The 16,141-nt window shown below is 37.5% G+C and overlaps 1 protein-coding gene across 6 annotated transcripts in view; it reads right to left on the reverse strand.

Annotated features, from left to right (window-relative positions):
- LOC105478188 (cyclin dependent kinase like 5) overlaps nt 1–16,141 on the reverse strand; it is a 227,586-nt gene that overhangs the window by 78,025 nt on the left and 133,420 nt on the right. For all 6 annotated transcript variants that reach the window (XM_011735263.3, XM_011735264.3, XM_011735260.3 and 3 more), the window contains 2 exons: nt 12,392–12,437; nt 1,378–1,514 (listed from right to left, as the gene is read on the reverse strand). In XM_011735263.3, the coding sequence (XP_011733565.2) occupies nt 1,378–1,514; nt 12,392–12,437 (183 nt within the window). The remainder of the gene's footprint in view (nt 1–1,377; nt 1,515–12,391; nt 12,438–16,141) is intronic.

Consider the following 16,141-nt stretch of genomic DNA (forward strand, 5'->3'; position numbering starts at 1 on the left):
TGGTATGGAAGTTACCTTAGAGGAATGTATAAATTGACACAGAAAAAGAAACTTAAAACAGATTCTGGAAAAGGAACATAAAGCAGTGGTTTAAGACTACAAAGAACCTTCTAGTACCATTCCAGTTTCTCTAGTAACTAAATTATTACATGTACTTTTTTTTTATTATTTCAAAAAAACTATTTGTAAAGTCTGAATGCATTCAAAGCCACATTACTGGTCAGTTACCCTGGCAATACTGCTTTCCATTTGGTTATAACAATGTTGATACTCTGTCATTTATGGTATAGCAAGCACCTGGGTATAGACCTGCAGCAAACATAAACCTCTCCTGCTTCAACCTTCTTTGGACAACAGCATAGGAATTGGCAGGAGCCACCTATTTACTCATCAAGAAAACTTGCTTAAAGGTTTGCCTGGCTCTAGTTTCTTCTACTGTTGTTAAAGTGTTTATCTGTTTAAGTTTTTGACCATTTAACAACTGCTGTAGGTCAGCTGCTCTCCAAGAAATTTCTCTTCTTCTTTTTCTTTAGAGACAGGGTCTCACTATGTTGCTCAGGTTATTCTCAAACTCCTGAGGCTCAAGCGATCTGCCTGGCTCAGCCTCCCAAACTGCTGGGATTACAGGTGTGAGCCACTGCACGAGGCCCCTCTCCAGGAAATTTCTAGGCACACATTATTGATTACTGTAACATACATTTGCCCTTAGGTCATGTTATTAAAATTGTCACCAACAAGTTGACCATTTTTTAATACATGCTAAGGCAAGTGTACAGACAGCTCAAACAATGCATGCTTTTCTTTCCTTTTCCAATGCTTGCAACTATTGACTTATGGTCTCATCTACCACCTCAAGCCTCATCTTAGGCCTCCTGGTACAGCTCCTTCCCTCAAATAAAGCCAAAGCACTGGCAGTTCACAAATGCTGCTTCCTGGGCCCACTCATTCCCCAGCCTAGGTCTAATAAGGTGTGGTATCTTATAGAGCCTCTTCCAGCCTATACCATCACTGTCAGCTTACCAGTTTCTCCCTCAGTTTAGGCTTAGTTAAGTCAAGTCTAAAAATTACTTGTTGAACATAGAGTTTAAGACTTCAGAAGCCAAATCAGTATATTGTTTAAACTTATGATTATCTCTATACAGTTTAATTGTACAAAACTCTTAAATATATTTCAGAATGTTTAGTGATTATGAACAACACTTTCATTTTTAAAGTCCTCAGATTATGAGTACATTGATAAGCCATATTAGATAACAGTACTTTCTTAAATAATGTCAGAAAAAAATAAAAAATAATTAAATAAAAGAATATTAAATAAAAGAACTAAATTAAATAAAAGAATAGGGCAAAACTGCACATTGGCAATTAATGACTTACTTTTTCAACATACTCAAACACCAAGTACAACTTCCCCCTCCGACGAAATGCTTCCTTCAGCTCCACAATGTTTTCCTGCTTGAGAGTCCGAAGCATTTTAAGCTCTCGTAAAGTCGTTTCTTTGACTTCTTCATTTTCTAGAATGTAAATAATGGTGAAGAGAGTAAAAGGAAAACTTTCAAGCTACTGTTCAAAGAATTCCAAGAACACTGAAAACACTCCAATTTCACTTTCCACTTTGAGTACTTCTGCATAAGAAGTCCAAGAATGGAATATTAAATAATATGTTTTCTTGTTGAAGGGATCAAGAATAAGAAAATCGAAGAAAGGGTTTACTTGATCAGCACAAACTTGACTTCCTGTTTATATTTTCTTATACTCCTTTTACTATGCGTATGTATAAAAATTTTCTTATACTTCTTTTACTATGTGTATGTATAAAAACACACTTACAGATACAACATAAGCATCCATTGTCATTTGAACTCTAACACTCTATACAAGGAAGGAAAGAGATTAAAAAGGCCATAAGGAATCAAAAGTATCAGTGTGCAGAGGAACCTCTATGCAGCCAGCATCTGTAGTAGCTGATGTTTTTAAGGATGGCATGAAGCTTTGGCCTAAAAGAGCATTTTATTCCTTAGGCTGCATGAGTCACCTCAGGGAGCAGAGGTCATGTGCCAAGCATCCACAATGCAAGTCACAGCCAAGTTGCAGGGAATTCTGAGAGTGTCTAATCTTCTCTCTGAACAGCAGCTGCTATAGGTTCCTGCTGTCCTCCCTGTAGCATGTCCATCTGTCCATCCCAGATGGTGTAGCTGTTCTGGGATGGAGAACTTATGCTGAACCAATAGACCCTCTTCCATACCATCAACTTCATTCATGATAACCTCCACGGTTATGGAGGAAGGACAGAAGTCATATTAACTCTAATGGATTAATTGGCAGGGGAGTGATGAAAATAATATTTCTATTTAAATGAGTTTGTATTATACCTTTAGATTTACCCGGGAAATCTTAACTACCATGTTTTTGCATATATGTACCAGGATACAGGTTCATAATCCTTCATCTACAAGTCCAAAATCCAAAACACAGTCTAAAAACTGAAAGCTTTTTCTAAGTTTGGGGCAAATTCACTGAGGGCTAACACATGAAATGACATGAGACTATTTACAGTCTTTGTTAATCCAATCTAATATGAACATTCATATGTTGTGCTATAGAAATACTACTTGATTACTGGGTACTATGCATTATAACATGCCACACGTCCATTCTAAAATCCAAAAATTATGAAGTCTAAAACACATGCAGCCACAAGCTTTTGGGTAAGGGCCAGAATCCTAGCTTGAGAGCTGTGTGACCCTCAGGATCAGACATGTCTTTCAGTGTGAGAAGGAAGAAAATGGAGTGTGGAGATAGGGGCACAGAAGCCTAATAAATACACCCTCTAGAAGAAAGGCTCTCTAAGCAAGGCACGCAGGAGGAAAAAGGCTGAATGGATTCCAAAGGGAGAGGGAAGATTCTAAATGCAGAGCCAGGAGTGTTTCCTCAGATTATTTTCTATCCCAGCCCCCTTTCCCAACCCTCCACTCAAACTGAGTTTAAAGAAAAGGGAATGACATAATAAAAGCAAGGGCTTTGTAGCACCCGAGTATCCATAACAAACTGGGAGCATAGAGTCAACACTCCCTTGTGAACTGGTTACATAAGTGAAGTATTCTACTTTAGCCAGAAAGCTGTTGGAGAACACTGGAACACAGATTAGGACCAAGAGACATACTGCCTATGAGAACACAAGAACCAGCAGTAGGAAAGGCCAACTGCATAAGCAGTGAATTACCTGGCTCACACCAAGATGGTCAATAGGGAACTGGGTACTTACAGGGAAAAGAGCATGACAGTGGATGCCACCTGGCAGTGGGGGAATGTCTGAGATGCAATTGGGGACATCCCAAAGTAACTTAGAGGATTGGGAGAGGACAAAGGTCCAGGTGTTCTGCAAATTGGGGCTGCGCCAGAGCAGTGGTGTTCTGTGACTGTTAGAATGCTAAGGTAGCTGCAGCTGCTGAAGCCCAGGAATACCAGCACTTTCCTAAAGAAGCAAGATCAGGAACATGTTTCTCTGATATCCCCTCTGAGTTACTCAAGGTTGGGGTAATCAAACTAAAATCCATCTATCTCTAAGAAACAGAATAACACATAGATCTCAAATAAGAAACAAATGATCTAACGAGGGACTAATTTAACAAGATACAAGTCTACTGATTACTCATGACCTGGTCTGTGCCTGTCTTTCCATCCCCATCTCATGTCCCTCTCCCTCACCTCCATCTTTCAGTTCCCAAAATAGCCCCAAACTTCATTTTTCCACCTTAATGGCCTTCAGACTTGCTCCTTCTGCCGACAATGCTCAGTCTACTACATAGACTCTTGACAGGGCTTGCTCCTTCGGGTCTTAGTTTAAATGTCACTCCTCCAGAGCCTTTCCCAGACCATGAAAGCAAGTAGGCCCCCATCCCCATTATTCCTTATCACAGTTCTGGACTTTTCTTTCACAGAACTTCTCACCATTTTTCTTGATATATTTGTTTGCTTAGTGGTATACAATCTATGCAACCACCCCTGCTAAATCAAGAGCTCAAGGAGGACAGGACTCAATTCCTCTGTTCAACAATATACACTAGGACTGTACCTGACACAAGGAGAGGGGATCAATACATTCTTCCTATACGAATGCTTCACCTGTGGCCGTAAGGAAATCTCTGCTCATACATGCCTAACTCTTCCTCACTTCAGTCACAGCAACTGGAGGGCAAACAATAGGCACTTTGCCTCCCAGTTTTCTTACAGCACTGTCAATTTCCTCAAGCACCGCTTATCACGCAGTATGATAAACTGAATTTCTTTTCTCCCTATTCACCTCTGTCCCTAGGGGTCTTCTACAGTATGTGATTAGAAACAATGGAGGACACAGAACACTGACAGTGCTCAGGGTCAAGAACACACACATATACATGCACACAAATACCTAAATAGAAAGAAAATCATTAAGAGCATCCATAAGCTATGATGCTTGGTGAATTCTTGGTACTGGAAATGCAAATGAAAAAACATCGTACTATTATTTGTTACCAGCTTGTGGCAGTTTCACTTTGCTAATGGATAAACCCTCTTCAGAATGGCCGCATCAGAATGGTTTTAGTAGAAGGAACAGTGGACTAGGACTAGGGAGACCTAGATTCTGGACTCAGCCTTTTATTTTTATTTTATTTTATTTTATTATTTTATTTTGGACTCAGCCTTTTAATCAACCAACAGTACACCATGCAACTTTAGGCAAGCCACTTAAGTTTTCATCAGTAAAAGAAACAAATAAATGCCTCCATCTCCCAAAAATCCTATTGCCTTTTTCAAATCTAATAATCTATTATTTCTTTTCATTAAAATTTTATTGATTATGAGCCTAAACCTCATGGAACTTTGCTGCTTTGTTATACATACATTATTCGAATTTGTATTGACTCCACTTAACAATGGTTAGAGAAGATAAATGAATCATCAAAAAGCAGCACACAAAATTACCTAGAATGTAGCGCCCAAACAACCTCATCTGAGCAGCTGTTTTTAGGAAATAAAGGCTTTTCTACTTTATGCCAGTCATAGTATTAAAAGTTGAGGTAAACACTTGAGCACCAAGATTGCAATGAATGGGAACAGGCAGGAAGTGGAGTTAATTCCCTAAATTCAAGCAAAATGGGCGCTCTTCATTATTACTGGGTACATCCTATAATTTTGCTTTTCTAAGTACTTTGAAGGTTCCTGGCCTGCCCTGCACTTTAGGATGAAAATTGTCAACTAAATTATCAGATGACGAGGGGAAAAGGAAGGCACATTCGAATTACACAGGCTTCTCTTCTGGGAGGTACACAAAGTAGGAAAGCATTTTGCAAGGCATTACAAAATGCCTCACAAAAGCATTCAGTAAGGCATTTTCAAAGGATGGTAGCACAGCCCACTGAAATGAGCACAAAAATCACTGCCATGTAGTTGAAATAATCCCCATGGATTCTTTGTCTAGGCTAGGATTCTTTATCAAGGTTGGGCTCCAGTTTACAAATCAAGAAACCAAGTCTAGAAAGGATAACTTTCTCAGGGTGCATGAGCTGAAGGTCACATTCTACCTCATAGGAACAAAGGTGGCATAGTATATAATACAGTGAGTTTTGGAAAGTGAGTCACAGTACCCAGGTTGAGGTATAACTATGCTACCGTTTAGCTGAACGGCAAGGCTGCATTGTATGGGTGGAAGAAAAACTCAACGAAGATCCTGGGTCAGCATTTTAGTTGCAATTATTCACATACACGCCATGCAACTTTGGGCCTGAGGTCCATCATCTGTACACTGGGGCTGAGTTATACTGGATTATTCAGAAGGACTCTTCCCGAGTCCATACTTCTATGTGATAACTGCTTATGTGCATGCTGACCCACCTTGTCATCAGTTATCACTGAGGGGGTTTAGCTGAATGCAGGATCAACTCTGACAAAGTTATGTGCAGATATATAGAAACCCCACTGAGTGAGGACAAAATGGCAGGGTGGAAAAAGGATGCTAAGTAAAAACAACCCCAAAACTGTCCTACTTCTAAACTTACCAGTAAGGCAAGTTAACATACCTAAAAATCAAGAGTGATTTACTAAAGTAAAAGAGAACAATTCTTAAGAAGAAAGATCACAGGAGCAAAGGAGATTAAAAGATAACTGATGAAAAGAGAAAAACCTAAAGATGAGCAGAAACTCTATTGTAACTCTATTTTTAAAGAACTGTGGGCTTAGAAAGGAAATCCAGGAATAGCTGTAACCTACTTCGTGAAATCACAAACCTGACATTTTTGTATAGCCGAAGAGCCCCCCACCCCAAATGGACCTTTAAACAGATAAACTGATAAAGCAAAATCAACCCATCCTTGATCAAAACCACGGGGGTGCCATATTTGAGTCTGGTTGCTCTTATTGAAGAAGGGACATCAACAGACAGACAATGTGCCTGAGGGAGTTTGAATGCTAGTGCTACTGTTACATACACCAAGAAAGATGAGGACCCTCCAATCTTTAGAGATGAAGAACACGTAAAAGCACAGTAGAAATTTATGAAATCACAGAAGATGCAAAATGATCATCAAATCCTAGAAGAATCCCTGAAGTTTGAAGGAGGTCCATGTTGAAAATGAAAAGGAAGTATGGTAAAACCATGACTAGCCAGAATGCTCAAGCTCAGTTAATCAAATTCTTTGTTTAGTCAAGGGTTGGACTTTTTGTATCAAGGCCTCTTTCACATAGAAATCAGGCTCTTGAATTTAAGGACTACAGATTACGAACTCTGGTTTTGTACCATTATATAAAATAAGAGACCAGAGTACTCCTGATCCAGAGATCAGTATAGAGCTTTCCAGTGTCTGGGTAAACAGAAGAATAAAATAAATTAGAAGACAGAACAGATGATCAATTAAATGTTTTCTAACAATTAAGAAGAATATGTCCATTCCAAGAGGAAGATAGTTCTCTACAGAAAACATTAAGCAGCAGAATATGAAATGCAAGTAATTTTATTTCATATAAAAGCAGAGACAAAACCTAAGTTTCATCTTAAATGCAGACTACTGCATAGCTCCCTGGAGTCAGCCTCCTTGCCATGCACAGAGGCCCAGTGACAAGTAGAGAGGCTCTCCTCTCACTCCATCACCTTACATTTAAGGAAAGATGGAAAAGTCTAAAGAAGCAAAAAGAAGGTCCAAATGTATGTCAAAAATAAATTCTAGACAATAGGTTTTCCTCAAGTAAAGGTTGGACAGACAACGTTTTGAATTCTTGCTGGTCCAAAGCTATATAATCTAAATCAGTGCTCTTGGGTTATTTAATAAATTGAGGACAGCAGACACTTGTACTTGTGTATGTATGAGAATGACAATCCAATAGTGATACATTATCATCTGAACATCAAACCTCATTGCAGAAGATGGGAGTCATAGGAAGGGTAGAAGAATTGGGCTAAATTTGTAATTTATACATAGTCTGAAAAGTGCCTTTTAACTAAATAATCTCTAGTATCTTTATGGTCTATGGTCATTTTTTTCCCTTCTCAGAAATTCCAAATAATGAGCAGAACTATTACAATGAACAGAACTAATACAATGGAGACTTCTGGTTGGTCAGGTGTTTACTAGATAAAATTTCTCTGCAGGAACTTAATAGCCAAACTTAGAATACCATCATTTAGGGTATCTTAAATAACTCATTATCAGAGACTCCAAATTTATGAAGTGTCAACAAGCATCAAAACAAGAAAAAATTAACTAATGAAGTAAGCTCAGACAAAAATTTTTTGTTACTCAAACATTCTTCCCTTTTAACAGGAATCTATATCCCCAAGTCAGGGTGTCAAAGTCTTTCAGAGAGAATCACAGGCAAAGACACTGATAAATTATCAGATAGAACTGTATCTGCTAACAACTAGAGAATAAAAACCTCAAAAAGCCAAGGCTTGGTGGCTCATGCCTGTAATCCCAGCATTTTGGGAGACTGAGGCAGGAGGATCTCTTGATCCCAGGAGTTCGAGACCAGCCTGAGAAACACAGCGAGCCCTCGCCTCTACAAAAAATGAAAAAATTAGCTGGGAGTGGTAGTGTGCACCTGTAGTCCCAGCTACTTCGGGAGGCTGAGGCAGGAAGATTGCTTGAGCCCAGGAGTTCAAGGCTGTATTGAGCCATGACGATGCTACTGCACTCTACCCTGGGATATGGAGCAAGACCCTGTCTCTCCCCCGCCCCGCCCTACACACACAGCCTGAAAAAGAAGAAGACACATAGACAGGAATAAAAAAAGAAGAGAAAACTGACAAAGCTTTTTATATATTTCTTAATCACCCTGTTTACTATATAAGCTATTCATTGGCCTAGCCTACAATTTTACTTTAAAAACTGTTCCTCCTCCCAAAAAGGTTAACACTTGATTCTTTCTTGAAATAGCATATTAGTTGCTACTATAACCTAACTCATGTTAACTATAAACTTATTTTCATAATTTTAGTTTCATTTTACCCACTTAAAGTCCCAAAATAAACTTTTATTTGCTATGAAATTTTGATTCCCATTTTAAATAGTGATCTATCATCCTGGGATAATAAAGACTTCTTGAACTAAATAGTAGTCTAACAAAATATAGTTTCACAAACATTTTACATAAATTTGTGAATACATATGAATTTAACAAGAAAGTAGGACATTAGCAAAATCTTTTAAAGCTACTAGAAGTTAACATATATTCTCACAAAATATTCCGTGATATTAGTGAGAGAATACATGGTCCCCAACTTACAATGGTTTGACTTCTATTTTTTGACTTTACAATAGCATGAAAGCCATATGCGTTCAGGAGAAACCATACTTAGAATACCCATAAAATCATTCTGGTTTTCACTTTTACTACAGTATTCAATAAATTACATGAGATATTCAACACCTTATTATAAAATAGGCCTTGTTATATGATTTTGCCTAACTATAGGCTAATGTAAGTGTTCTGAGTATGTTTAAAGGAGGCTAGGCTAAAGCTATGATGTGTGGTAAGTTGAGTGCAGTAAAGGCTTTTTTTGGAGACAGAGTCTCACTCTGTTGCCTAGGCTAGAGTGCAGTGGCATGATCACGGCTCACTGCAGCCTCAACCTTCTGGGCTCAAGCAAGCCTCCTACATCAGCCTACTGAGTGGCTAGGACTACAGGCATGCACCACCATGCCTGGCTAATTTTTTAAAAATTTTTTTGCAGAGACAGGGTCTCGCCATGTTGCTGAGCCTGGTCTCAAACTCCTGGGCTCAAGCGATCCTCCTGCCTCGGCTTCCCAAAGTGCTGGGATTACAAGTGTGAGCCAGCACGCCCAGCCAAAGCATTTTGTACGTAACAATTTTTTCCACTTATGATGGGTTACTGGGATGTGGCCTCATCACAAGTCAAGGAGCATCTGCACTGGATTACCTTGAACATGGCTCAGACCAAGTGCATCCTATTTCAGTTCACAATATTTTTACAGGATTATTTCATTATCTTCACTAAGACTTTTAAACATTAGATCTAGATAATCACTGCCATAATATCAAATGAATATTTCAAGAATAACTAATAAAGGGGATTAATGAGAGCTACATGACAATGAGGGCAATATTATCATGACACTCTGTTTTTTATTATAATTGGCTAAAATTTAAGATAATAAACTGATTGAGAATTAAATGGTTTACACAGGGGTTGAATAGACATCCTTACCTGAATGAGACTATCTATATACACTTCATACTCCAAAAGAGTTGTTTACCGAACATGTATCCTTTCTTTCCATTAAGCAAGACACTACTCCAGCCAGAGAAAAAGGGTAAAGACAGAAAAAAGAGAGCACTAGTACCTCCCTGGGAGAAATGTAAACAGCAGGTAAGTGGGCCAGACTGGAATGAAAAAGTTTATGAATAATAGGATTTATCTTTGGGTTCTAGCACAGAAATGTTTTGGAAGTATCCCTCTAGAAGTATGTGTAGGTGGTCATTGACAAGGTGGGATGGGTGATAAGACTGCATGCCTTTGAGGGATGGTGAGTGATAATGGTCTAGCAGAGATGAGGGCAGACCAGACTAATGTTTTGTTGGTTTAATAAAATAAGGGCAGATCAAATGCTTTCCATGTCTAGACTATTCATGCATTCCCAATATCATGTCTAGAAACAGTTTCTCTCACCTCAAAATGATCCAAGTTCCATGTCTCCATTCAGGCAATAACTGTTCTCTACTGTGTTTTACTGTTATTTATTTGCAGGTCTTAATTCTCCTAATAGGTCATATGCTTCTTGAAAGTATCCACACCTCAACTCTTACAGCACTTCACTCAGTGCTCAATGAATTTCAATGGATACACTAGATTTCTACTCTAAAGCTATCATAACACAGGTAAAAATATATAATTGAAGCTAAGAATTGGTATGCACAAGATAGAGATTATAAAGAACATGGTATTCACTTAAAAAGAAAGTAATGGGGCTGGACAAGGTGGCTCATGCCTGTAATCCCAGCACTTTGGGAGGTCAAGGCGGGCGGATCACTTTGAGCTCAGCAGTTGGAGACCGGCCTGGGCAACATGGCAAAACCCTGTCTCTACAAATAAAATACAAAAAAATTAGCTGGGCGTGGCGGCGCACACCTGTAATCCCAGCTACTCAGGAGGTTGTGGCTGTACAATCACTTGAGCCTGGGGAGTAGAGGTTGCAGTGAGCCAAGATCGCGCCACTGCACTCCAGCCTGAGTGACAGTGTGAGACCCTGTCTCAGAAACAGAAAAAGATGGCACACATGGCCTAGATTGTACTTTTTACAAAATCTGATGACAGTTATTATTTTTGGTGGTAACTGATGCTTGCCAATATGCCCTGAAAGATGAATGCACAGCCAGAAGCCTTTACATGCATGCGAAGATTGTGCTCTGATCTACTGTTGCAACCACTCTTTTTAGGAAATCACCATTTGTCTCTCAGCCACCTGTTGACCCAAAGTCACTGCTCAAAGAGCTCATTTCCAATGGTATCACAGTGGGATGGCCTGGGGCTACTGCTTCCTGCTAGACCACAAATATCCCATTTGAAGCAAGATTTTTTTGTCTCCCCAGAACAAGCAAAAAGTTCTTTTTTACCTTCCCCTTTTTACCTTCCCTTTATGCCTGCCCATACAATGACTGCTAAAGTTCCCAGCTGATATGCATGTTTCATATAACTAGCACATCAGAGATGGATTACATCAAATACTACTGCATCTATCCTGGAGCAAGTCCCTTTTTGTTATTTAATGTTTGCTAAGTCTCTGAGGTGAGGGTGATGAAACTGTTCATAAATATAGAGGCTGGTGTCTTACATCACTTAGGGGATGTGTGCTGATGAAGATAAGTTATGACTGCTATTTCCATACTTCTGATTAGATATCAAGATTGATGCTGTGTTGATACTTCTTACACCTAGACCATAGTTTTTCAAATAGCAGGCTCTGACTTATTAGTGGTGAAGTCAATCTACTTGATGTTACAATAGGTATTTATATGAACAGGAGAGAACAGAAAGTAGAGAGCTTCGCATTCATATAATAAAGAAGTTCGTGACATTTTTGCTTCATTTACATATAGTGTTACATATATGTGCGGACACTGGGTTAGGATATGAAATATATTTCTAGTGTGGGTCTCAGTCCAAAAAGTCTGAAAAAAAATGTTGTCTAGAGCACCTTAAAGGCCACACCTATTTTTGTCAAGAGTTTCTCTATTTGGCTATCTTTGGATGGCCAACAGTCTAGAGTTTAAAACTAATGAACTACTGAAATGCATTATTTTAAACTTTCTTGCCCAGCATGGGGTAATTTTACAACTCTGTCTGAAATGGTCCGGATATGATGAAGGCCCCTAAGCATAGTATTTCTTCTTAAAAAGCTTTTATTCTCCCAATGCATTATTCTAAATATAAAATCAATCCCTCAATATATCCTTGTATTTCTAATTCTGACTAGGAGCTGGAGATGACAGTAACCAATACTGAAATCTTTCACATAGTACTTGCTATTTGTGTGGACCCCCAGGAGTATTTACTTGAAGCCAGTTTTTAAATTTTAATAATATTTAGAAACAGCGTAAACAACATTTCTTCTAACCAGCCTTTGGAGCAAGATTTCCAAAGCTGACTGCAACCTTAAAATAAAAAGATGAATTTTCTAATATCGTGAGATTTGAAAAGATCCACATAAAAGGAACTAAATGTTTGAAAGTAAAGCATAAGAAATAAGCTATATTCACTTTGAGACTGTGACTTCAAAATATCAGGAATAGACAGTGTCTGACCAGCTAGATCCCACTTCTTCCACACTCTATTTATAAAAACTTTATACAGAAGGAAAAATACATATATACAGATATATATACATATATATATATCTACCTTCACTGTCCTTGAATTTCTTGATTGCCACAATTTCATGTGTTTCCTGCAAGGGAAAAGAAAGCAGAAGGAAAGTCATTCTCCAGTGTTTTTCCGACTGGGGATTCCAATTGCCTGGGGGTATATTCTGGGACAGAGTAGCAAGAAGCCAGAGTGTCAAAAATACATCATCTTCCTCTCCCCCGCCACCCCTCATTTCTTGGTTCCAAAATTCTCTTTCTTATCACCCCACAAACATTGTCAAGGAAGGAAAGGAAGAAAGGGAGAGGGTGTGGAGCAAAGAGCAGACATGGTGACGGAATATGCTTAACTCATAAATCATTAGTGTCAATGTCTTGAGGATACTCAAAAGTGCCAGGATGAGTGGCAGACTCTCATCTGTACTGCCCTCTGAAGTCCAGAGACACATTTTAATTGGCCTTCCAAGACCAAGAAAGGGCCTCTCCAATACACAGTAGTTGCTGGTAGCAGAATGCTAACAAGCATATCTAATTTTCTCCAGCTCGTCCCTATTGATGGTCATTGCAAATCCAAAGTGAGATAAACATTCCATCACCAAATACCAATCATCACCTTCGTCCTGCCCTTATTTCTCTCTTCTCAACAGAAGAGATAACAGAATTCTGCCTTAAAAGAAAATATGAAAATCTTTTTTGTTGTTTTTGGTTGGGAGGAAAGAAAATAAGGGCCGGAAAGGAAATGGAAATGCTAAGAACTAAGTACCACTAAACTAAATAACTTGTATCCAATTCTGGTATATAAAAGCAATAAAAAAGCTTTTGGCAAAATAATTAATATAAATTCTTCAAAGCCAGCATGTCATATGAAAGCCTTCTGAATGACTCAGGCCTGTTCTTTTTTACTCTAAGTGGGGACACTTTCAGATCAAATCTTTTAATATTTAATAAAACATCCCTGCATCAAAACAAAGACTTTAAAATTAAACACAATACCAGGCAAGTGCTATAAATTATGGAGGAAAAAGACACTTAAAGGTACTGTGTTTTTGTTTTTAATGAAGGAATAGGATTGTAGGGTACAGACAACTTACTTGTACGTATAGGGTACAATTTATTTGTACATTAATGCATCTTCTGACTTAAAGAAACTCCTTCTTCCAGGTATTTTATTATTGGGAAGGAAGAACTGCCAATTTTAAGTAATGCAGAAGATGATCAGCTAGAATATTATCCCACGTAGTACAAAGGTGACTCTTTTATATACGCTACTCTCCCATAATACATTGATACCATGTTCTTATGCAGCTCCTTTTCTAATGGCTCTAGCTAGCAATCTACCTACAGCATAACTGAAAGACCAGACCCTATCAGGAACCTCCTCTTGCTTTTCTCACAGCACAAAGGTGTAGCCTCCAGGAATAGAGAAAAACTGCACATATCTCAAATGAATATTGTTCCAGGTAGTGTTCCATCTTATATTCCACTCTAACTGAAAGACTCCCACATACATTTCTTTCATTGCATCCTAGGCATTAAAATTTTGTCTGATTTTATAAAAGATTTTACTCAGTTCAAAACGGTCCACTGATGTGACTACAAATTTAAATTTGTAACTGGCACATTTATACCACCTTGAATAAATTCATTAGTTATTTTTCTCTGGCATCTCATAAATACAATTTACTGTATAAAGCGACGGCTAATGGGGGTCAAATAAAATTTTTATTCTTTTATTTATCCTTTCAAGAATACCACGAAAATCCTCTCTCCTCAAAACTCACTCTCTCCGCCTCCCCCAATATGGTTTATGTATTTACTTAAAGAATGAAGTCGAACAGATGAAGTTTTCTACATTAAACCAATTCAGTGTTTAGTGAAAAACACATGCAATTAAGAGAAGATGCTGGAAAGAATTTAACATTTCACATGTATTCAAACTGCTTATAAAAATAATATAAACTCATTACAGAAAATACAAAAAGAATATAAAGGGTACAAAAAGGATATAGAGAAGACATTTACAAAATTAACTCTTGCTAATATTTTGGTATATTTTCTTCTAGTAAATTTTTCTCAAATGGTAGTAGTAATACTGGATATCTTATTGTATGTTGTTTTTATTTCACTTGATATTATATAAGCAACATTTCAAAGCTGTCATTTTTAAAACCACCATTTTTCATGGATGGCTATTTAACAAGTCTATTAATGAACATACTTCAACATCTGCATCTGTATTTCCACAGAGTAAATTCTATAAGTGATATAATTGGTTCAAAGGGTATGAATGTTAAAGGTTCCCAATATATACTGATAAACTGACATCCAAAAAAACCGTCATGTCACAGTTCCCTTCAGCAGTGTATGAGAATATTCACTCTACACCCATTGCCAAAACAAAATAAAATCATTAAAAAAAAAACTTCTCTGGCATTCAATGAGATTAGAGAAGTTTTCTTCTAATAAGTGAAATCCGGTCCTCCAGGGTTAATATTTTCTTGCTGATTCATGGATGATAACTTATTGCCAAATTCTGTTACAAATCTTTTCCCCAGGTTGTTGTGCTCGCTAGAGTTTTGTTGTTGTTGAATATAAATTATTACAAAGTCAAGTTTACTGATACAGGCATTTGTAATTATGTCCATTACTTTTGTGCTCAAAGTCCTTACTTAGCCTGAGCATGGTTAATATTCATCTGCATTTATGTATCTTGATATTTTAATTATTTCTTTCCTTAAATCTTTATTCACTTGTAATTTATTTTAATATATGACATGGTGAGGGAATCCAGATTTAATATAATTTCTAAACACTAAACCAATTTTCCCAATACCCTTTACCAGATATTTTTAGTTGTTACATCTTAGCATCCTTACATATAGATACTAGATGTGCTTTCAGAGCTTTCTAGTGGACTCTAGCCTAGTCTAGTATAGGCTACTGATCTGTTCTTACGCCAGAACCAGTGTTTAAAGTATTGTGACCTTCAACTGTTTTAAATTAATCTGAGGTTATCGACACTGATTCTTCTTATACCATTTTGTGAAATATATTTATTTTTGAGAGCAGGGTTTGACTGTTGAATTTAATTTGTAATTATAGATACATGAGCTATAATATTTTATTTTTTTTTACATATTCAGTTTGCTTCACTGTTTACCACCAGTCCTTTTCTTGTATGGTTTATACATATTTGAGTGATTGATTTGCATTCATGTTTTGCTCAGCCAGAGTACATCTTTGAAAGATTTTCTGACAAAGTGTCTTATTTTCCAAGTCTTTGCATTTTTGAACATCTTCACATATACATGGCAACTTGATAGGCACGGAATTCTTGGGAAGGCAACCTTTTATTCTTCAGAGTCACTGGAAGCTTAAGTGCACCATAAAGCCCTGGAAAATGCCATTCACATCACAGACACCAGAGTCTATATGCTTATTAAAGCAACTTAATGCAGGTAGGAATAAAGTGTCTTCTTGTAACAAAATCTATATACTAAGATATTTTTCCAAGAAGAAGGAAATTAAGGGTCTAAAAAGAAGGACTGCCATTTTCTAACATAAAGAAATTATAATACTGTCACATAAGGCATCAAATGGGGAACAATGACCTGACAGTCTCTGGTATTTGTAGCAGAAAAGAAGTATGAGGCCTATTTGGATTTTGTTCCAATATAGATCACTTCTTTTTTCTCCCTAAATACTGTTAGAACTTTTCCTTTTCCTTGAAATAAAAATTTTAAATTATTCGGAATATATCTAGAGGAGTGTGTGTGAGTGTGTGTATGTG

This window comes from Macaca nemestrina, chromosome X (assembly GCF_043159975.1).
Source record: "Macaca nemestrina isolate mMacNem1 chromosome X, mMacNem.hap1, whole genome shotgun sequence".
Taxonomy (NCBI): domain Eukaryota; kingdom Metazoa; phylum Chordata; class Mammalia; order Primates; family Cercopithecidae; genus Macaca; species Macaca nemestrina.